This window comes from Centruroides sculpturatus, unplaced genomic scaffold (assembly GCF_000671375.1).
Source record: "Centruroides sculpturatus isolate CEXI.00-Female unplaced genomic scaffold, Cexi_2.0 scaffold1661, whole genome shotgun sequence".
In the NCBI taxonomy this organism is placed as follows: domain Eukaryota; kingdom Metazoa; phylum Arthropoda; class Arachnida; order Scorpiones; family Buthidae; genus Centruroides; species Centruroides sculpturatus.
In genome coordinates this window covers 79,045-103,970 of record NW_019385848.1, presented here as the reverse complement: position 1 = coordinate 103,970, position 24,926 = coordinate 79,045, and the positions used below count along the sequence as shown (strand labels likewise).

General features: G+C 29.7%; 1 protein-coding gene across 1 annotated transcript in view; it reads right to left on the bottom strand.

Moving 5' to 3' along the window:
* LOC111642497 (cell division cycle protein 27 homolog) overlaps positions 1-24,926 on the bottom strand; it is an 84,116-nt gene that overhangs the window by 5,504 nt on the left and 53,686 nt on the right. The window contains exons 2-10 of the mRNA XM_023388851.1: positions 18,605-18,680; positions 2,158-2,305; positions 1,915-2,079; positions 1,772-1,830; positions 1,540-1,700; positions 1,225-1,472; positions 1,005-1,155; positions 817-935; positions 451-740 (exon numbers count right to left, since the gene is read on the bottom strand). Coding sequence (XP_023244619.1) covers positions 451-740; positions 817-935; positions 1,005-1,155; positions 1,225-1,472; positions 1,540-1,700; positions 1,772-1,830; positions 1,915-2,079; positions 2,158-2,305; positions 18,605-18,680 — 1,417 coding nt within the window. The remainder of the gene's footprint in view (positions 1-450; positions 741-816; positions 936-1,004; positions 1,156-1,224; positions 1,473-1,539; positions 1,701-1,771; positions 1,831-1,914; positions 2,080-2,157; positions 2,306-18,604; positions 18,681-24,926) is intronic.

The window sequence follows — 24,926 nt, the reverse complement described above, 5'->3', positions numbered from 1 at the left end:
TTTCAAGATCTAGCGCAATTAAGCCCTAATATAATTTTAAACCAAGCTTTACGACCAAATTTTCTGAATTGCCAGTTTTGAATTTAGCACAAGACAATCTTAATATGATTGAAGAGCAATACAAAACATTACCTTTTGTCAATTGGATGTTTGTCAAGAATCAAACTTAGATCTCTTTCAGGGTCTAAAATACTTAACTTTTTTGAGATTTTATATTTTTCTGGTAATATACTCAAAATTCTCTTCAAATGTACCATTTCATGTCAGTGAGACTGATGTAGCTTTATTATGCTATACTATTAAATTTATTAGCCTAATTTCTACCAATTTTTTTAAACATAATACTAATTGCTACATTTGGTTTATACATATTAATAGATTGTACATTGTATGTATATATTATATCATTGCTTAGAATCATCATTGCACATTAGTAATAAATGTCCTTACCTGCTGAAGACTTTTGCATATTTAAAGCAGTTTGTGTGACCGTTGCACTGTTGTTTGAATATATCTTTTCTTCTAATTGAACATCTGATTTATTTAGTTCATTTAATTCACTTTCCTTTGGTTGTGTTAAGGAATTCTTCGTAGACCTAGTTTTAGTCTTCTTAGTAGGTGTTTTTGTGGAGATAAATCTTCCAGTTCTGTTGGAACTTTTGTTGTTTTCTTTAACTGAATTAGAGCTACTAAACAGACGCGAACTTCTTCTGACATTACTTAAACTACCGGGAGGAAGGCTACAAAAGAAAGAACAAGAAAAATCAAATGACTGCCTGTTAATTTTAAAAAGCTTTGATAACATCTACTACAAACCTAGACTGAAGAGAAGGGGTTTGAGAGATGTTAAAATTTGTAGTATTGTTGTTATTTCCAGACTGACTGAAGATTTGAAACTTTGGCGTATTTATTGACTGACTCCTCCTTGTCATTGACTTTCAAAGTATAAAAAAACATGATTAAATTGAATTTTATATCGAAAATTTTATGAAAATCAAAAATACCTTTTTGGCAGAAGCACGGGGGTCATTACTCTGTGCATCGATTAAAGGAGATGGAGAAGGTGTGATATATGCTAGAGTACTACTGTTATTAGATATTACGGCTGTATTTCCACCAGTGGAAGAAGAAGAATCGAGTAATAATACTCCAAAACTACAAGAAAGATTAATGTCAAAAATAAATTTAAGAAAATTTAATGTATCTTTATGTATAAAAACTTACCTAGGAGTTAAAGTACTAATTGATGTTGGCCCTCCAAACATGCTATGACTAACACGTGACACTGTTTTATTGCTAATAGATTTCATAACAGAATTATTACTAACAGGTACCCAAATGTTATTTTCTGGTGTAAACACTTCTATGTTGTTCGGTTCAACATTAGACCTAATCAATGCTAATGGTGAATGCACTGAGTAAGAGGAAGGTGCCGAGATCATGGAAACTTTTCCTGTAATCTGACTAGTATCCTACAGCAAATAATAAAATTATTCTGGCTGTCACAAAGTGTTTCCTTTCAGTTTTTAATATACAAACCTGATTTATTTCGGGTGTAGAAATACTTTCCGAGACTCCTGAATTTCCTGTGTTTGACATATTTTTATTCATTAAATTTACAAGAGGATTATTACCCTGACATGTGTTGAAATTCTCTAAGTTAGTTACATTAAATATTTTTGTAGGGTCTAATCTTTCACCTGTTAAAAAGCAATAAAAAAGTTAGAAGTAAAACAACAAAATGTTTCCAAAAAATTAATGAATAAATTACCTAAATTAACTAATGATTCGTAAGATGTCCAAAGAAACGGATTAAGTTTAAGACTTTTTCTGAAAGATTCAATTTCAAAAATTATTATTTGAAATTGTTAACTATAACAAAAAGAAAATTTGACACAAGCATCAATTATTTACCTATAACTTTCTATTGCTTTACCACGACGTTCTGTTTTTCTACACAATTCAGCAAATAGCTGTAATGCAAATGAAGCTGCATCTCCGTATTCATTTATGATGTCTTCAATACTTTTCGTTTTTGCAATACTACCGCCTGTTAAAGCTAGTTCTGCTTCTCCATATCTAAAAAAATCCCAATACAAAATTTTTAAAAAATTTATACAATGAAAAACAGTTCAAAATTAAGAAAAAATTACTTACTTCTTCAAATCCATGCAGCATCTGGCTAAAAGAAATGAACATTGTGACGTTCGACAGCCTTTTCTATGAAGAATGGAATAAGCAGATGCCGGTTTCCCTGCCCGATAATAGCATGTTGCCAAAAGAAATAGTGAATCATCAGAAGATACTAGAATAAAAAAGGAAAACAATTATAAAATTTTTATATTTTTACAGAATAAGTAATTTTATTTCATCAATTTTTAGTATAAGTTCTGTAAGTATGAAACTGGCAAATTATTATTAGATTATATCTTGAACTATAATCAAAATTAAAAATACTACTACAGAAGCAAATACTAAAGCACTAATTTACTTTTTTTGAAGAGGGTCCTGAAAGAGGCCTTTTCACAGGCCTGTCTTGAGCTCATCAGGCTACCAGTAGGGATTGCAATCCAGCAGTGTTTTTAATCCAGCTGGATTTTTGCTGGACCAACATCAATCCAGCTGGATCCAGCGCAGATGTATTTTTGGTGCAATAAAGTGTTATCTATCTATCTATTTAGCATTTTATGGTTTTTTTTAAAGAAATAAAACATTTTTTTTAAAAACTTAAAAACCTTTTATTATTTAGACTGTTCACTTTATGTCAGTAAAACGTCTTACACATTTAGGTAGTAAACTTAACTTTGGTTCGGTTTAACACTTGAGATAGAGATAATTAACTATAAATGTTTAGTTAAATTATAATTATAATGTAATAAGTTAAATAATAGCAAAGGTAATTCTACTAATTAATTTACTTTAATATATTATATTATAATAATGTAAGGATGGATAATCAGTGGCTAAGTGGCTATCAGTCTTACTAGTTTTCTTATATAGGCTCTACATATCAGTCTGTAGTTATTTATAAGTAATTTAACCACTTATAGAATAAAAGTTAAATACTCTTACTTAATAGAATTAGAGAAGAAGTTATAAAATATCAGTCTTGTCTTGAATAAAGTATTTTAAAGGATTAAATAAAATTACATCAATCACTTATTTTTTCATGTTATTTTTTTATTTCATATTTTTTTTTTATCATCAAATATGTTTTTGTTATCAAATATTTCTTTGTCATTTAACATGTTATCATGTTATTTTTTTGACTTTTCTGGAAGTAGGATCTCAAAAAACAAATAGTATTAATGGTGTTGTCTCCCAACCTACTTCTTAATGCACTGCATATATATCCCGCTGCAGAGAAGGCCCTTTCAGCCTCTACGCTAGTTGGTTTCAGGGTCATCAAATAATTATAAATCAAAGATAAGTTTTCACCTCTGACTCCCTCATTTTCATAAACAGCCATTTCCTTTTTTAATAACTTATCATAATCCTTCTCAGTACTAGTTTCTTTCCGTTTCATGAAGTTTTCTTTCTTACGCTTTAGTTGGATCTCCAATTCTTGTTCCAAGGTGAAATTTAGGGAATACAGGTTATCTGGATCATCGCTTTCCACCTCCATAATCTCCTCTGCCATTGCTGCTGGTTCCACTATATATGTATTTACGCGATTCAATAAACTAACCAAGTTTGATCCAAATCGTTAGAGCCATTTTTGTGGTAAATAATTCAATTTTCATTTAAGATTGTAGCGTGTCACAGACGCCCCCCTGGCATTTTTTTTAGTCGCAATATTTCCGAAATTTTTCGAAAAATTTTAAAAAATTCAAATTCTCTAATTTCTTCAAGCTGCGAAAAATGAAATAAATAACGTTTTTATTGCGCACCGAGTTTATTTAGGAAAAAAAGTCGAAAAAGTGCCGGTGTCCCGCAGCTGAAGCGGCGATCCGTCACGTGATTCATTGACGTCACAACCGACCATAAATTAGAATTATGCACCAGGACTAGGAGAGGATGTTACTTATTTTATTTAGCGTGAAGACACTTTATTTAGCGAGAGCGAAAAGTCAACTGTCAATTAGATCAGCAGAGGTAAAAGGATGGGTGGTGTGGTGTAGAGAGGGAGTGGCACGTGCTGCACTGAATGGCAACGTCGCGAGAGCGCACTTAGCAAAGCGGCAACGCTGACAACGTAGACTTTTGCACCATTATTTAGAAAGTTAATTGAGTATTTGCGGATCCGCAGCGCTGGATCCAGCAGCCCGAAAAAATGCGCTAGATCCAGCTGGATTGCTGGATGAGGGATCCAGCAATTGCAATCCCTAGCTACCAGGTAGTGAGGGACAGGGCTCAACATATTCAGGACAGTTCACTTCCAAAAAACATTCTAGAATTTTTCAACTGCCTGGATTCGATCCCAGGTCCCCTAGAACAATACGCTGATGCCTTAACTAATACAGTATCTGATTGGCGAGGCAACATAATTCTAACTTACCCAATTCTGTCAAGTGGTGCTTATCCAAATCGAATAAGCACCCATTACATTTTTATCAGAAATAAATTGAATTTTAAGCAATTTTTGGTTTTGTTTGCTCCCTTTGCTTGCCCAACTCATTTTTTTTATACTCTAATGTCATTGGATTTAAATCCTCCAAAACCATTTGACCTATTTCGACCAAATTTGGCACATATGTTGACTATAGGTCAGCAAATTTTGTAAGCTTTTTGGAATCTCGATTGGATTGTGTGCTTGAGTATAATATATATTACACTAGGATCACCTGAAAATCGAGCCAAAAACCCAAATCCCAGCTTAAGTCTATGGTAGTTCTGTCCCCATGATATTCCTCAACTGCACAATCCGATCGAGATTCCAAAAAGCTTAGAAAATTTGCTGACCCAGAGTTGACATACGTACCAAATTTGGTCGAGATTGGTCAAATGATTTTGGAGGATTTAAATCCAATGACATTAGAGTGTAAAAAAAAAAAAAAAAAACAGAGCTGAGCAAGCAAAGGGAGCAAACAAGACCAAAAAGTACTTAAAATTCAATTTATTTCTGATAAAAATGCAATGTAATATTGTCAGGTATACTTTTTTCCATTTCACAACATTTAAAAGAAAACTGTGATATATAGTTATTTACAATTTTTAAAATGTGAGGCATGGGTAATAGACTTCTGCTCAATCTTTGTTTCCAGACTAATTAATTTAGAAGTTATAACCATACAGGCCATGCTTCGTTTTAGCAACAATGCTCTGATTCATTCAGCAAAATTAACCTTTGAATGATTTCTAGTACTTGCAGTCCTGATTTAAATCCAATAGAAAATATATGGGAAGCAAGAACTGTATATTCAAATAGAAAGCAATATAACTCCACCTATGATCTAAAAGAGGTAATTCTGTCTGAGTGGCAAGCCATTAAAACACAGTGCACACAGAAACTTATTAATTTGATGTTTATTATTAATTTTTATGACTATTTTTATTTGGTGGATCTATCATTTTTGCTATTTCGAGCTTCATAACTACATAATTACATGATTTATTTTTCTTACATAATTTGTTGTTACAATGTCCTTTTAATGTATAAATATTAAGCAATCGTTCAATTGAAATTTTTATTTTGATGTGTTCTATCATTATGCAAAGCACTGTATCATCATATAAAAACCAAACTCCAATTGCATTACTAATCAAATAATCAAGCCAGAGTTATTATCAGGCTACATTTTGGCTAATTAAATTGGCCCGAAATAGTCGTTCCCAAGTTACGAAAACAGACAAGACACGAATACCATGTATCTTTATGTAAAAATTTAAAAGGATTTATAAATTGTTATGAGTGAGTGTTATTAGAAACAGAACATTTAATTTGTGTTTAGATCAACTTCAATCAGATGTCACATAGAAACTTTCTAAATGTTTTACTAGAATATTTTAATTTGTTTTACAGTGAAATTCTGTTAACTCGGCATCTGATATGCCAGCAAAGCTGGCACGTCGATTTCATAGTTTGGGGTTATTGGTGCATTAATCTTTACCATAGTCATTGGCAACTTCCGATATAAACATTATGGAAACAGAGTAAGACCAAGACGATATGATGATGTGCAAGATAAAACCAGTTTGCCCATGCATGATTTTACTAAAGACTTTTCCAAAGATATCTGTGCATGGATTTGCTATGAGAAGCAAAAATACTTAATTATTGATTCCAAACATACTATCATAGAAACAGCTGCTGTACATTGCTGTTCATGTACATTGATAAATAGAGTATGTCTATATTTATATGCAATAAAAGTGTACAAAGCACAAAGCTTGGTTGCCTTGAAATGCAGTGTTCTTGTTTCAAGGCAACCAAGGATAGGAATAGCCCGGAAAATTTGAAATGGCATGTTAAACAATCATAAAAGGTGAATGTGTACAGTTTTAAACACAAAGATATGTAAAACTGTGTCCATGGAATGAAAAAAATTGGAAAAACTTCCATCGTCCGATAAGGTGAAATATTCGATAATCCAGCACCGCACCAGTCCTGACAATGCCTGGTTAATGGAATTTCACTATATTATGTTGAGAAAGAAGGAAAATGAAAAAAACCATTTAAGATTTTGGGATAATTTGAAAAAACTTATTTTTTTAATGTCTTAAAATATACTTCATTGCAAAAGTTAATGCACCTTCAAGAATAATCAAATTCTGTATGTGAAATGGTAGCAAGAAATAAATTCATTACAACATCACAGCACAAGAATCCATCATTGAAGAACAGTTTTGTTATGTACTTGTAAGTAGTAAAACCATCTCTATTAGTGATCAGTTTGCATTAATTGCAAGAATGCATTTGCCAATTTCCAATCTCTAACATTTATAGCAAAGCATCCTTATGCTGTGATGTAATGAATTTATTATTTTTTCACCACCATTTCCACTTATAGAATTTGATATGCTGGCTTTAAGGTGCATTGATTTTTTTTGCAACAGAGTATATATTCACAAATTTACTAAGTAGCAATTGTTATTAATTACACATTTAAATTAGTAACAAGAACATATTTAATTATAAAAATAAAATAAATTTTGTCACAATTAATTTGGTGTAATACAAAATATAAAATTAATTAATAGTCTTTGAATTTCTTTTAACCCAAGGAGAACAAAATTAAAAAATGTTCTGTATATTAAAGTAAATCTCAGGATTGTTTTTAAGTCTGTTCCTACGTAAAAAAGAATAAAGACAATTCAAAATTTATAAACAAATCCATTTATCATCATTTTCAAAAGTATTTTCTAATTTTATAAATTCTATAATTAAATTATAAACACAACTTGCTACGTTTATATTCTTCTTCTTTAAATGTAACCTGAAAACGACAACCACCGAGTGTAGTGCAGATTTTTAAAAATTTGCATTTGTATTTTGCAGTCTTTAAAATTTATTTAATAATAATAATTAAAAAAAAAACCAATTAAAAAGCACAAATTTTCTGTAAAATACACTGTCTAAAAACTGAATGTGATTCACACGTTTATACAATCATGTTATGTAGCAAATGAAATCAAATGTTATTTAATGTAATTAAAATTGACGTTTATTATTTTCTTTCAGTAACGAATTCTCAATTTTATTTAGTAAATTTTTCTACACTTTACACTTTATTATGAATTATTACATTGTAATTTTTTACTTTACAAAATAAATACTGTATTTTTTTCACGTTTCTGAACTTAGGATTGGAAACATTTTAAATTCAAAATGCTTCTTGAATGTTGGATAGCCAATATTATTATTCAAAAGCTCAAAGTATGAAAATTTCCTCTCATTTATATTTAATTTTGAATACATTATTAACATTTTTACTCTAATAAATTATTTTAAACTAAATTTACTTGCTAATCATCATCCAATTCACCTAAAAAAAATAATTAATTAAGAGTGGAATTGTTTTAGATTCAGAGAAATATATAGTAAGTTAATTTTATAGACAAGAAATGTTTAATATTCTTTAATGTTGGGGTCCATGAAGTATCATACACACAAAGAGGAGGGGATTTACAAAAATACATCATTAGGGAGAGCAGAAGGAAGTCTCAAAATATTGTAGATGTAATTAATAAACATCCCAAATTTAAAAACTTTTTGTATCTAAGAATAAAATTACTATTTTTAATCATTTAGTATTAGAAATCATATTATCTGTGTTTATCTTATTTGTATAAATATTATTAAACATTTTACAAATTGTAAACTGTGTAATATACGTTATACAGTTTACATTATATAACTGTAAACTAATACTGTCTTCCAAGAATATTTCATAACTTCTATGCATGCAAGAGAGCATCTGATTAAACTATATGTGATACTTTCAATAATTTTGATATAAAGTAAGGATTTATTTAAAATTTAAATACAATTTTTAATGTTTACACCTACATATAAGAAACGGACTGATTGTGTTTTAATATTTTCACATTCTAGCTACAATTTACGTACATTGTATGAAAGAAAATTTATAAAATGAAATGGATTAAACAAATTAATTAACGTAATTAGTTTAGAATAAATGACACATTAATTTTTTAAATTTATAATAGAAATAAATTATATAAACTGTATATACAATAACAATGCATCATCGTATTTGTTTTTTAAAATATGAATTTATACAAATGTTTTTTTAGAAACACACTTTAACAATTAATTATTAAATCATCAAGGGACATTCTGCAAAAAAATCAACTACCTTAAAATTAACTTTGTATGTGAAATTGTTGTATAAATTACTTTACAATATAGTAGTTTTTAATGCAACTTTTAAAATATATATTCACTTCTAATCTTAGCAATTGCATAAGTTAACAGTAATTTAGAATTTTAACTTTTAATATACAGTACAGACTTCATGTAAAATTAGAGCAGACTGGAGAGAGGGAAAATAATATGCGTAGATAAATATAAATTTATTTCTTCAAACTGATTTTATTAAATAAATATTTATGGAAACCGGAGTTAGATCATAGTCAAAGTATTGACTTAATATTTATTGTCTTGCTTCAACTTCCCAAACAAGATTTTATTTAAGTTAGTTATTAGATTGTTGGTTATAGTGTGATTTATTATTTGATATTATGTTATTATATTCTAATATTTATATTGCTAATATAGTCTGTTGACCTGTGGATATGATTACAGTTTATACATATGAAAGCTGTTATTTTTAATTTATTAACAAAGTATTTTATGAATATAGATAGAAATGTATAAATATTTTATATCAATTATTATACCTTTTTAAAATATTAATAAATAATATTTGAAGAATGCTGAGAATATGTTATTTAATAAACAATGATTTATTTTATAACCTAATTTTTAACAAGAGATTTTAATTTTTTACTTTGCTATAATTTATTGTAACATATACAATTTTAATTAATTAATTTTAAATATTAATTTTAATATCTCAGTTAAACCATACATTAAACTGATTATTTTCTTTTTTTACATGTTTAAAAAAATTATCAATTTACTCAGTTTATGTATTATTATTTTTTAACCAAACCATAAATGAACTTTGCTAAAAATAAAAATGCTTTAAGTGTATCAGTTAAATAGTTACAGTGCACTAGGAACAAAAATTTATACATATTTTACTTAGTAGAACCGGTAACAATAAAGTACAAATTCCAAAATAACATACTTGAAAAGAAAACTCCCAAAAGCAGATTGTAGATTAAACTATATATCTACTCTATACAAAAGAATATCAATCAGAACATTGAACTTTCAACAAAAAGTAAAGTACCAAACTGTTTAAGCAGCAACATCAACAAATGTATCATATATTGATTTTGTAACTTTTAATGAAAGCTATAATTCAAAAGATTAAAAAATTGTGTACAAATTTACACAAGTTAGAAGAAAACAGTTTAGGGTATTTTTAAAATATCACAAACTATTCAATGTTTAGTATTAAAACATGTTACAAATACAAAAACATTCTGCAAATATCTTTGACGAGCAAGTACAAAGAAATCTACTGTCTAAGGTGTCAATCTAAAAAAAGATACTACTATACAAAGAAAGTGATCTTTCACTGATATTAAAATGACACATTCTTTGAAAAACAACTACAAGACATTGGAAACAACCTTTCTGAATAAATATATAGAATGACATTTGAATCTATTTATATATTTCATAAGTNCAGCAGTGTTTTCAATCCAGCTGGATTTTTGCTGGACCAACATCAATCCAGCTGGATCCAGCGTGGATCCAGCGCAGATGTATTTTTGGTGCAATAAAGTGTTATCTATCTATCTATTTAGCATTTTATGGTTTTTTTTAAAGAATAAAACCTTTTTTTTTTAAATACTTAAAAACCTTTTATTATTTAGACTGTTCACTTTATGTCAGTAAAACGTCTTACACATTTAGGTAGTAAACTTAACTTTGGTTCGGTTTAACACTTGAGATAGAGATAATTAACTATAAATGTTTAGTTAAATTATAATTATAATGTAATAAGTTAAATAATAGCAAAGGTAATTCTACTAATTAATTTACTTTAATATATTATATTATAATAATGTAAGGATGGATAATCAGTGGCTAAGTGGCTATCAGTCTTACTAGTTTTCTTATATAGGCTCTACATATCAGTCTGTAGTTATTTATAAGTAATTTAACCACTTATAGAATAAAAGTTAAATACTCTTACTTAATAGAATTAGAGAAGAAGTTATAAAATATCAGTCTTGTCTTGAATAAAGTATTTTAAAGGATTAAATAAAATTAAATCAATCACTTATTTTTTCGTGTTATTTTTTTATTTCATATTTTTTTTTTATCATCAAATATGTTTTTGTTATCAAATATTTCTTTGTCATTTAACATGTTATCATGTTATTTTTTTGACTTTTCTGGAAGTAGGATCTCAAAAAACAAATAGTATTAATGGTGTTGTCTCCCAACCTACTTCTTAATGCACTGCATATATATCCCGCTGCAGAGAAGGCCCTTTCAGCCTCTACGCTAGTTGGTTTCAGGGTCATCAAATAATTATAAATCAAAGATAAGTTTTCACCTCTGACTCCCTCATTTTCATAAACAGCCATTTCCTTTTTTAATAACTTATCATAATCCTTCTCAGTACTAGTTTCTTTCCGTTTCATGAAGTTTTCTTTCTCACGCTTTAGTTGGATCTCCAATTCTTGTTCCAAGGTGAAATTCAGGGAATACGGGTTATCTGGATCATCGCTTTCCACCTCCATAATCTCCTCTGCCATTGCTGCTGGTTCCACTATATATGTATTTACGCGATTCACTAAACTAACCAAGTTTGATCCAAATCGTTAGAGCCATTTTTGTGGTAAATAATTCAATTTTCATTTAAGATCATGTAGCGTGTCACAGACGCCCCCTGGCATTTTTTTAGTCGCAATTTTTCCGAAATTTTTCAAAAAATTTTAAAAAATTCAAATTCTCTAATTTCTTCGAGCTGCGAAAAATGAAATAAATAACGTTTTTATTGCGCACCGAGTTTATTTAGGAAAAAAAGTCGAAAAAGTGCCGGTGTCTCGCAGCTGAAGCGGCAATCCGTCACGTGATTCATTGACGTCACAACCGACCGTAAATTAGAATTATGCACCAGGACTAGGAGAGGATGTTACTTATTTTATTTAGCGTGAAGACACTTTATTTAGCGAGAGCGAAAAGTCAACTGTCAATTAGATCAGCAGAGGTAAAAGGATGGGTGGTGTGGTGTAGAGAGGGAGTGGCACGTGCTGCACTGAATGGCAACGTCGCGAGAGCGCACTTAGCAAAGCGGCAACGCTGACAACGTAGACTTTTGCACCATTATTTAGAAAGTTAATTGAGTATTTGCGGATCCGCAGCGCTGGATCCAGCAGCCCGAAAAAATGCGCTAGATCCAGCTGGATTGCTGGATGAGGGATCCAGCAATTGCAATCCCTAGCTACCAGGTAGTGAGGGACAGGGCTCAACATATTCAGGACAGTTCACTTCCAAAAAACATTCTAGAATTTTTCAACTGCCTGGATTCGATCCCAGGTCCCCTAGAACAATACGCTGATGCCTTAACTAATACAGTATCTGATTGGCGAGGCAACATAATTCTAACTTACCCAATTCTGTCAAGTGGTGCTTATCCAAATCGAATAAGCACCCATTACATTTTTATCAGAAATAAATTGAATTTTAAGCAATTTTTGGTTTTGTTTGCTCCCTTTGCTTGCCCAACTCATTTTTTTTATACTCTAATGTCATTGGATTTAAATCCTCCAAAACCATTTGACCTATTTCGACCAAATTTGGCACATATGTTGACTATAGGTCAGCAAATTTTGTAAGCTTTTTGGAATCTCGATTGGATTGTGTGCTTGAGTATAATATATATTACACTAGGATCACCTGAAAATCGAGCCAAAAACCCAAATCCCAGCTTAAGTCTATGGTAGTTCTGTCCCCATGATATTCCTCAACTGCACAATCCGATCGAGATTCCAAAAAGCTTAGAAAATTTGCTGACCCAGAGTTGACATACGTACCAAATTTGGTCGAGATTGGTCAAATGATTTTGGAGGATTTAAATCCAATGACATTAGAGTGTAAAAAAAAAAAAAAAAAAAACAGAGCTGAGCAAGCAAAGGGAGCAAACAAGACCAAAAAGTACTTAAAATTCAATTTATTTCTGATAAAAATGCAATGTAATATTGTCAGGTATACTTTTTTCCATTTCACAACATTTAAAAGAAAACTGTGATATATAGTTATTTACAATTTTTAAAATGTGAGGCATGGGTAATAGACTTCTGCTCAATCTTTGTTTCCAGACTAATTAATTTAGAAGTTATAACCATACAGGCCATGCTTCGTTTTAGCAACAATGCTCTGATTCATTCAGCAAAATTAACCTTTGAATGATTTCTAGTACTTGCAGTCCTGATTTAAATCCAATAGAAAATATATGGGAAGCAAGAACTGTATATTCAAATAGAAAGCAATATAACTCCACCTATGATCTAAAAGAGGTAATTCTGTCTGAGTGGCAAGCCATTAAAACACAGTGCACACAGAAACTTATTAATTTGATGTTTATTATTAATTTTTATGACTATTTTTATTTGGTGGATCTATCATTTTTGCTATTTCGAGCTTCATAACTACATAATTACATGATTTATTTTTCTTACATAATTTGTTGTTACAATGTCCTTTTAATGTATAAATATTAAGCAATCGTTCAATTGAAATTTTTATTTTGATGTGTTCTATCATTATGCAAAGCACTGTATCATCATATAAAAACCAAACTCCAATTGCATTACTAATCAAATAATCAAGCCAGAGTTATTATCAGGCTACATTTTGGCTAATTAAATTGGCCCGAAATAGTCGTTCCCAAGTTACGAAAACAGACAAGACACGAATACCATGTATCTTTATGTAAAAATTTAAAAGGATTTATAAATTGTTATGAGTGAGTGTTATTAGAAACAGAACATTTAATTTGTGTTTAGATCAACTTCAATCAGATGTCACATAGAAACTTTCTAAATGTTTTACTAGAATATTTTAATTTGTTTTACAGTGAAATTCTGTTAACTCGGCATCTGATATGCCAGCAAAGCTGGCACGTCGATTTCATAGTTTGGGGTTATTGGTGCATTAATCTTTACCATAGTCATTGGCAACTTCCGATATAAACATTATGGAAACAGAGTAAGACCAAGACGATATGATGATGTGCAAGATAAAACCAGTTTGCCCATGCATGATTTTACTAAAGACTTTTCCAAAGATATCTGTGCATGGATTTGCTATGAGAAGCAAAAATACTTAATTATTGATTCCAAACATACTATCATAGAAACAGCTGCTGTACATTGCTGTTCATGTACATTGATAAATAGAGTATGTCTATATTTATATGCAATAAAAGTGTACAAAGCACAAAGCTTGGTTGCCTTGAAATGCAGTGTTCTTGTTTCAAGGCAACCAAGGATAGGAATAGCCCGGAAAATTTGAAATGGCATGTTAAACAATCATAAAAGGTGAATGTGTACAGTTTTAAACACAAAGATATGTAAAACTGTGTCCATGGAATGAAAAAAATTGGAAAAACTTCCATCGTCCGATAAGGTGAAATATTCGATAATCCAGCACCGCACCAGTCCTGACAATGCCTGGTTAATGGAATTTCACTATATTATGTTGAGAAAGAAGGAAAATGAAAAAAACCATTTAAGATTTTGGGATAATTTGAAAAAACTTATTTTTTTAATGTCTTAAAATATACTTCATTGCAAAAGTTAATGCACCTTCAAGAATAATCAAATTCTGTATGTGAAATGGTAGCAAGAAATAAATTCATTACAACATCACAGCACAAGAATCCATCATTGAAGAACAGTTTTGTTATGTACTTGTAAGTAGTAAAACCATCTCTATTAGTGATCAGTTTGCATTAATTGCAAGAATGCATTTGCCAATTTCCAATCTCTAACATTTATAGCAAAGCATCCTTATGCTGTGATGTAATGAATTTATTATTTTTTCACCACCATTTCCACTTATAGAATTTGATATGCTGGCTTTAAGGTGCATTGATTTTTTTTGCAACAGAGTATATATTCACAAATTTACTAAGTAGCAATTGTTATTAATTACACATTTAAATTAGTAACAAGAACATATTTAATTATAAAAATAAAATAAATTTTGTCACAATTAATTTGGTGTAATACAAAATATAAAATTAATTAATAGTCTTTGAATTTCTTTTAACCCAAGGAGAACAAAATTAAAAAATGTTCTGTATATTAAAGTAAATCTCAGGATTGTTTTTAAGTCTGTTCCTACGTAAAAAAGAATAAAGACAATTCAAAATTTATAAACAAATCCATTTATCATCATTTTCAAAAGTATTTTCTAATTTTATAAATTCTATAATTAAATTATAAACACAACTTGCTACGTTTATATTCTTCTTCTTTAAATGTAACCTGAAAACGACAACCACCGAGTGTAGTGCAGATTTTTAAAAATTTGCATTTGTATTTTGCAGTCTTTAAAATTTATTTAATAATAATAATTAAAAAAAAAACCAATTAAAAAGCACAAATTTTCTGTAAAATACACTGTCTAAAAACTGAATGTGATTCACACGTTTATACAATCATGTTATGTAGCAAATGAAATCAAATGTTATTTAATGTAATTAAAATTGACGTTTATTATTTTCTTTCAGTAACGAATTCTCAATTTTATTTAGTAAATTTTTCTACACTTTACACTTTATTATGAATTATTACATTGTAATTTTTTACTTTACAAAATAAATACTGTATTTTTTTCACGTTTCTGAACTTAGGATTGGAAACATTTTAAATTCAAAATGCTTCTTGAATGTTGGATAGCCAATATTATTATTCAAAAGCTCAAAGTATGAAAATTTCCTCTCATTTATATTTAATTTTGAATACATTATTAACATTTTTACTCTAATAAATTATTTTAAACTAAATTTACTTGCTAATCATCATCCAATTCACCTAAAAAAAATAATTAATTAAGAGTGGAATTGTTTTAGATTCAGAGAAATATATAGTAAGTTAATTTTATAGACAAGAAATGTTTAATATTCTTTAATGTTGGGGTCCATGAAGTATCATACACACAAAGAGGAGGGGATTTACAAAAATACATCATTAGGGAGAGCAGAAGGAAGTCTCAAAATATTGTAGATGTAATTAATAAACATCCCAAATTTAAAAACTTTTTGTATCTAAGAATAAAATTACTATTTTTAATCATTTAGTATTAGAAATCATATTATCTGTGTTTATCTTATTTGTATAAATATTATTAAACATTTTACAAATTGTAAACTGTGTAATATACGTTATACAGTTTACATTATATAACTGTAAACTAATACTGTCTTCCAAGAATATTTCATAACTTCTATGCATGCAAGAGAGCATCTGATTAAACTATATGTGATACTTTCAATAATTTTGATATAAAGTAAGGATTTATTTAAAATTTAAATACAATTTTTAATGTTTACACCTACATATAAGAAACGGACTGATTGTGTTTTAATATTTTCACATTCTAGCTACAATTTATGTACATTGTATGAAAGAAAATTTATAAAATGAAATGGATTAAACAAATTAATTAACGTAATTAGTTTAGAATAAATGACACATTAATTTTTTAAATTTATAATAGAAATAAATTATATAAACTGTATATACAATAACAATGCATCATCGTATTTGTTTTTTAAAATATGAATTTATACAAATGTTTTTTTAGAAACACACTTTAACAATTAATTATTAAATCATCAAGGGACATTCTGCAAAAAAATCAACTACCTTAAAATTAACTTTGTATGTGAAATTGTTGTATAAATTACTTTACAATATAGTAGTTTTTAATGCAACTTTTAAAATATATATTCACTTCTAATCTTAGCAATTGCATAAGTTAACAGTAATTTAGAATTTTAACTTTTAATATACAGTACAGACTTCATGTAAAATTAGAGCAGACTGGAGAGAGGGAAAATAATATGCGTAGATAAATATAAATTTATTTCTTCAAACTGATTTTATTAAATAAATATTTATGGAAACCGGAGTTAGATCATAGTCAAAGTATTGACTTAATATTTATTGTCTTGCTTCAACTTCCCAAACAAGATTTTATTTAAGTTAGTTATTAGATTGTTGGTTATAGTGTGATTTATTATTTGATATTATGTTATTATATTCTAATATTTATATTGCTAATATAGTCTGTTGACCTGTGGATATGATTACAGTTTATACATATGAAAGCTGTTATTTTTAATTTATTAACAAAGTATTTTATGAATATAGATAGAAATGTATAAATATTTTATATCAATTATTATACCTTTTTAAAATATTAATAAATAATATTTGAAGAATGCTGAGAATATGTTATTTAATAAACAATGATTTATTTTATAACCTAATTTTTAACAAGAGATTTTAATTTTTTACTTTGCTATAATTTATTGTAACATATACAATTTTAATTAATTAATTTTAAATATTAATTTTAATATCTCAGTTAAACCATACATTAAACTGATTATTTTCTTTTTTTACATGTTTAAAAAAATTATCAATTTACTCAGTTTATGTATTATTATTTTTTAACCAAACCATAAATGAACTTTGCTAAAAATAAAAATGCTTTAAGTGTATCAGTTAAATAGTTACAGTGCACTAGGAACAAAAATTTATACATATTTTACTTAGTAGAACCGGTAACAATAAAGTACAAATTCCAAAATAACATACTTGAAAAGAAAACTCCCAAAAGCAGATTGTAGATTAAACTATATATCTACTCTATACAAAAGAATATCAATCAGAACATTGAACTTTCAACAAAAAGTAAAGTACCAAACTGTTTAAGCAGCAACATCAACAAATGTATCATATATTGATTTTGTAACTTTTAATGAAAGCTATAATTCAAAAGATTAAAAAATTGTGTACAAATTTACACAAGTTAGAAGAAAACAGTTTAGGGTATTTTTAAAATATCACAAACTATTCAATGTTTAGTATTAAAACATGTTACAAATACAAAAACATTCTGCAAATATCTTTGACGAGCAAGTACAAAGAAATCTACTGTCTAAGGTGTCAATCTAAAAAAAGATACTACTATACAAAGAAAGTGATCTTTCACTGATATTAAAATGACACATTCTTTGAAAAACAACTACAAGACATTGGAAACAACCTTTCTGAATAAATATATAGAATGACATTTGAATCTATTTATATATTTCATAAGTTTATATTTAGCAGTTGTTGGCTAACATAAAGAATTTTTTTAATCAATTAGATATATAAATTTAGAATGATTAACGATAAAGACAAACTCATGAAAGTTTCCATGTATTAATTATTGAATATACTGTACATAAATTTCTAAATAAACATCTTAAAAGACAAAACATGCATTTCTTAATGATAACATGATTGAAATCTTGATTTTAAATAAAAGTATACAGTGAAACCTGTGTAAATCAGACTTGAACAGTATCAAATATTTTTCCCACTTAGGCAGATTTCCATTTTATTAAAGTTGGACAGGTTTTACTGTAAATGTAATTTGATTAACATACTGTTTGTTTTGTCTTTATCATCAATGTTTCAGATATTTATTCTAATTGACAAAAAAATAAAAACAAAACTGATAAACAAGAAATGCCACTATTTACCTAATTTCAAGGTATTAATTCAATTATTTCTCTTCAATATTTTTATTCCTACAAGAATTATATCACGTAAATAATATTGTGTAATGTATACAACTGATTAAATCTTGCATTAAAATGTACAAATGTAAATAAGGTGATGTTTATTATGTTTCTAAGTAAACTTTGTTTCATTCTGTTTCAAATTAAAACACAAAATTATTTTATTTCCTAAAAATTCTTTCAAACGTTACTTACTGACAAATGATAAAATTTACAAACAATGTGTACTAATTTTAAAAATAACTTACCTTCTGCGCAGAGCCTTTCAGCCAAGAAAATGGCATCCCCATAAGCATAATGATCTAATGCATGCCAGATAGCTGCCTGAAAATTCAAAAATTTAACAGATATCAGAACAGTGAAAAACAATGAAGCATTTTAAAGTATCTATCATCATTTTTAAATATTCTATTCTGATTAAAACTAAAAGTATGTATCACTATTACAAAAATAAATCTAATTTTATAAATTAATTATGAAAGGTCAAATAAATGAATGAGAAAAATACGATATCACACACTATTTCCTTATCAAGAGTAATTAGAACAATCTGCAGATCCATAATTTATAAAAAAGGAAAGGAAAAAATAAAACAAAATTTTTTTTCAAATTTAATTTCAATTTAATGAATTATTATTATTACTATTATAATTTTAAAAATTTTTTTGTATCTTTACAAACTAATTACTCTTGATCATATTTTAATAAAATATCAGCCCATTATAACAAAATCAAACTACTGTATTCAATTCAATTCTCTGTAATTTAATTAAATATTTAGAGTAAAACAACTAATAAAAGCATTTTGTGAATCAAATTTATTATATTATTTTTAGAATATAATCATTTAATTTATTGTTGTAGCAATGCTTTGATTATATTTGTTTTATTTTAGTATAGAGTCAATTCTGTCTGTCCGGAGAACAAATTAATGAATCAAAAAATTTGAATTTAATCGATTTTAAACACTCCAATAAAATATTTAATACATTATTATACATTTATTAACTTTTTTTATATTTATTAAAATATTTTGAGGATTAATTGACTCAAAACAGACCTGTGTGATTAAATAACTAAAAATTTGAAATTGTGCTTGGTCATATTGTACAGTGGAGTATGACTGTGAACAATGTTGTACAGTGATACTGCACAATAATATAGTCTATGCATGATATGGTACAACTACATGATAGGAATATGAAGACATTTGGAATAAAAACTAACATTAACAAATTAACCTGATATAGAATGTAAAACTGGGCAAATTATTATTTTACTTTCACAATAAAATGAAGATAGATTAAAAAAATCCACACAAATTTTTGGTGTGGTCCTGCTCTGATGTATTGATCCCATCCCGCTCCACCTACTGCCCTTTGTGAGGCTGACCAAACCACCAATGGGCTTGATAAAAAGGCTTTCTTAGTGCCCACAGAATGGCAAGAATTAAAAAAAAAAAAAATTAAAGGCAAAGGTAAATTTTAAACAGTTATCTGCAACAATTTCCAGATTCGTTAAACTTTAATTTTGTTTCCGAATTTTTCCTGAACAATTTTTTTAAAGGGCAAATATGATAAATTTGCTAGCCTCTGATAACATGATGATAATCTTGGAGATGAATTAATGTGAGTTAGCACAGAAAGTGTTTATTCACAAGAGCCATATTGTAATAGAGGAAATTAGTGGTGTATAATGTTATGTAAGTACTTCCAAATGGAACTTGTTTATAAACTTCTTCAAATATTCCTTAGCTACAAATGATTTCTTGTTTTGACAATATTGAAATATTTAACTGTTTTAAATGATCAATTCCATCATAAAAGAGATTTTCTGCTGATGAAAGAGCTGCTAAGAGAACATGGCTTTTCAATAAACTGTCAATTAAATTCAACTATTACTATATGATATCAATTTGAAGAGAATTTCTTCATTAATTGTGTTAATAAAAGATGTCACAAAACTGTCTATTGGTGTTACGGAAAAATATGTTTAATCCACAAGTACTTTTCACAGTTTCACATAACTGTCCTCTTCAGGAAAAATGGCAAACAGAATGATACAAATCTAAGGATAGAATTGTTTCTCGCACACAAGCATGAAACATAAATTACAGATAAAATTAATTATATAACCTCATTTTCTTGTTACAGTATATCACTTTTTAATGATTATAGATCATCTCCAATAAAACTAGAAAGACTTGTTGAATAAAAAAAAATTATAATCACATGTTTCACACATTGGTAATTCAATAACTATCAAAAACTGCAACATTTCTATAATCAAGGTTATACAGTAACCATTTTTCTCAAAAACTTCACTATTTACAATAGTCAATATTTCATTTCCTACAGATAATCATATTTGCTTTTCACACCACATTGTCAGAACTATTGTACAAGTGTAAGATTTGGTAAGAATCAGATAAGAAAAACTTTTTATCTTATCTAATGCATATTTTCAGTTTCTGAAACCAGTCGTTGTTTAAGTATTTTCCTTTGCTAACTGCTGAAAATTCCTACAAGTATTAATATACAGCAAAGTTTGATAAAAAATATTGTAGCCACTTAAATTTTTCAAACTCATCCTTTTGAAAACTTCAACTGTCCTTGTTTTAAGGTTACAATTGAAATTTTATCTGCATTATATCTTCACCTTGAGCGGTGTCGTCAGATTTTGTTCTTTTTCCTTCAATCCTTTTCTTTATAGAATATATTTGTTAGATTTGCCTACCTCCATAAAGATCTGTTCCATCATATTTTAAAGAAAACATGTCACAAAACTAAATTTTAGCAAACAAATCTGTGACGTCATAGCCGCAGACCAATCCACCACTAAACATTACTTCATTTTCAACTACATTTGTAATTATTTCACATAAATTATGATGTGAAAGTGGCCAGGTAGCAGTTAATATTTAATCAGTTAGCCTTTGTTCACCCAAGTACAGGCAATACGCTTCATTGCTTCTGAAGTAAAATGTAATTTCGTGCAAATGTTGAAAGTATTTAAATTTTAAATCTTTCTTTATCATGCTACATGACAGCTAATTAAATTTTTTTCAATTCTAAATAATTTTAATATCTTAAAAATTAAAAAAGAATTACTTTTATTAGTCTTTTTTCTTTTTTTTGTGACTGGGGTGGATCCACCCTCACCACATATATCACTATATTAGTATATCTATGCACACATCATGATTACACTCTATACTCAGTTAGGTTTATCAGGTTTTTGGGTAAGACCACCCCTAAAACATCATTAAAATGCATTGTCATCAGACATAGATATGTCCTCTCAAAGTTTCAGCCTTTATATTAATTTAATTAATTAGAAATGAGTGAAATTTGAACTGCAAGAGTTGAGGGCATGATACAGAGCAAGTTTAAAAGCATTTAAAATAAAAAGAAAAAAACATAATTTCTTTGACTTAGATTTGTGGCTTCTTCAATGGTTCAAAATTCATTTTTAATAATAAATAAAAACTGATAAATTCAAAAAATATCTGGCTAAAATGTTGTAATGCAGGTGTATTATCATTACAACTGAACACTTTTGTAATTTTTGCTTTATAGCTCATTAATTTGCAATATGACATTTTGATTTTGTTAGTTAAAAATCAGTTTTGAGCAGTGCCTTGTTTACACATTTATGAGATTCAAGGAAAGTGACAAACATGCCATTTCTTTGCAATATTTATTATTGATTTTGGGCTTCTAAAACTATGAGCTTAAGGAAAGTCCTTAGCTTGTTCAGGGGCATATATATGAGACATTCATACTAAGCTACATACATGAGTAAGCAGTCGAGGTACTTTCCTTAAGCCCATAGTTTTGGAACTCCCAAAATCAGCAAAAACATTGCAAAGAAATGGTCCTTGTTCATCTACTTTGCTTGAAACAGCATTCTAAATGTTTGTCCAAGCAGCATTCTGAAACAGAAATTTTTTCTTATAAAATAATGTTACTTTTTGCAATCTTTAATTCTTTGTGATTATTAAATTTTAAAACAAGATAAATTTTGTTTTACATTGTAGAAACTATGCTCCAAAAAAGCATGAAAATATAATCTTAAAAATGAAATCTATATAAAATAATCAAATAATAGAAAAACACACCAGAACAAGAAAGCCTGATAGAAACTCAAAAATCATTTAGATAGGATTTAGCCCCCATCAAATCACCTCCTATAGCCATGATTTTAAGACAATGTTCATATAGTATCTAACTTTCAAGAATATATGTAAACTAGTAGCCTGGGACGCCCCTAGTGGGCGTTATTTACAAATTTCCATGAGGCACGGTTCCTTTGACTTTTTTGTTCCTATCAATATGATGTACAGCTCTGTTAAAGTCCCTATGGTAAGATTTACCCTCCGAATGAAGAGGTTGCGACCCCCCCAAACTGTAGCCACTGTGCGAACAATAAAGTCAAAGGAACCATACTCCTACTCGCGACCCTTCGTGAGATATAAGCCCCTGAAATAATAAATTCCTATTACAAATATATTGAATTATTTATATTGTTATATTGACCAAATAATAATTTATGGGCCAAATGAATAATAATAATTAAAATTGTTAATTTGAATGTTTGAAATATGACACATGATAGGGGCGCCTCTAGTGTCCGTTATCAAACGGTTACGGGACAGACGGACACTTTGAATGGGTTATATATATAGATAATGCGACTGCAGCTAAGCAAGAAAATTCTTCGTAACGCTACATCAGTTGATATGACGTCTTGTGACATTTTTTTTTTTTGTAATTTCAAATTTCTTGCAAAAATTTTAAATACACTATAATTTAAGCATCTTATAATTTTTAAATACACTCATTGCCATAAAAGCGCATAAAAAATGAGGTGTCGTGCCGCTGCGAAACTTGGCACGCAGATAAGTCTCAAGGTGATATGAAAATTATTAGAGTTATAGCGTGGTGGCTCATTGCTTATTGCCAGCAGAAGGCATCAAAGTGCCCTTTGGCCTAAAAAAAACTCATAAAGCCATACTGTCATCGGCGTGGTCCTCCCGCTCACTATATCCGAGAAACTTGGAGCCTAGAGGATCGATGTGGCGTTTTCGGGGCAGAAGCCCTTGGAATCCTGTGGGCAATTCAACTCAGCTAACCACTTCACCGCCCGACGGCGATCTTTTCAGACAGTACGTCGGCTTACAAGCGGTGGCTGACGTCATATTCTCCTCACCCGCGGTCATCATAGACCTGGCGGCTTCCATCTGTTCATATACGGCGCCCATCGTTGTTGGGTAGATGCCGGGGCACCCCGGTATCCCGATTAACGAGGCAGCTGACAAAGTTTCTCGCCAAGACACGCTGACCGGCTCTATATGGAAGACGCTCATGCCGAAAGACCTCTCCCGACATATGAGGAACAGGACCATTCAGAATTTGATTGACACCTGGACTCCCGACCTGCGTAATAAGGGACGAGATCATCTTCGTTCCTTTGCCGATTGGATTTATCATCACGCTCAAACCGCTAGCCTCAAACCGATACCCCACGTGGCGGCGTTGGAACGTTACATCAATCGCAGCGGCCGCTTCATTTAATTAAACACCAGTCGGAGATGAGAGCCAACTAGGCTAACGTCTCCATATCAACCAACCAAGAACAAGAATAAGCCATTCTGTCTGTAGTTTACCTGTTGCAGAGTTACGCCGTATCACTAGAGATGACTTTACATCGTAATCGAAAACCACATAAACACCGACGCAACGGACGGAACCGGGTCGTCTACAGCGACGAATCCAGATTCAGTTTGGGCATTGACGAGGCTGTGTACACAACCGTCAGTCCTGCCTATGCTTTGGAGCGACACACCACCCCACAACGGATGTAATCACATACAACTGCCGGCCACCTCTAGTAGTGATCCAAGGGACTACCCAGCAGTATGGTAGTAACATCCTGCAGCCGCATGTGTTGCCTCTCTGGCAGGGCTCCCGAGAGCCATTTTCAATAGGACAATGCTCGACCACACACAGCAAGGATGTCACGGACTGCCTCCGTCATATTGGCACACTTCTCAGTCCTGCCCTGTTCCCCCCTATTTGTCACCGATCGAACACGTCTGGGATCACCCGGGACGCCAAGTTGGGCAACCCAGGAGTTTGGCCGAACTGGAAGACCGTTTGCGACAACCGTGGACAGAGATACCGCAGGAAACCATACGGCACCCGTATTCCTCCGTGCCCTCCCGTATCATGTGGTGTATTCGTGTTAGAGGTGGCCCAACGGGGTACTAGAACCGCCTTTTTTTGTAGATTTTCCTGCAATAAATGTTTCTTTTGCTTTCATTTTATAATCACTTATATAATCGTTGCACTCACACATGTACTGTACAATTTCGTTCGATTCCGACTACTCCTTGGTGCGCTAATTTTTATGGCAATGAATGGTTATATTCTAATACGTAACGAACATGGAACTATTTTCATTCACAAATGTATACAAGGCACTATTCTTAATATAGGTCATGATATAGTATAATTAATCAGTTAGACATTTTGAGAGAATGAAAGTAAAATATAAAAATTATATATT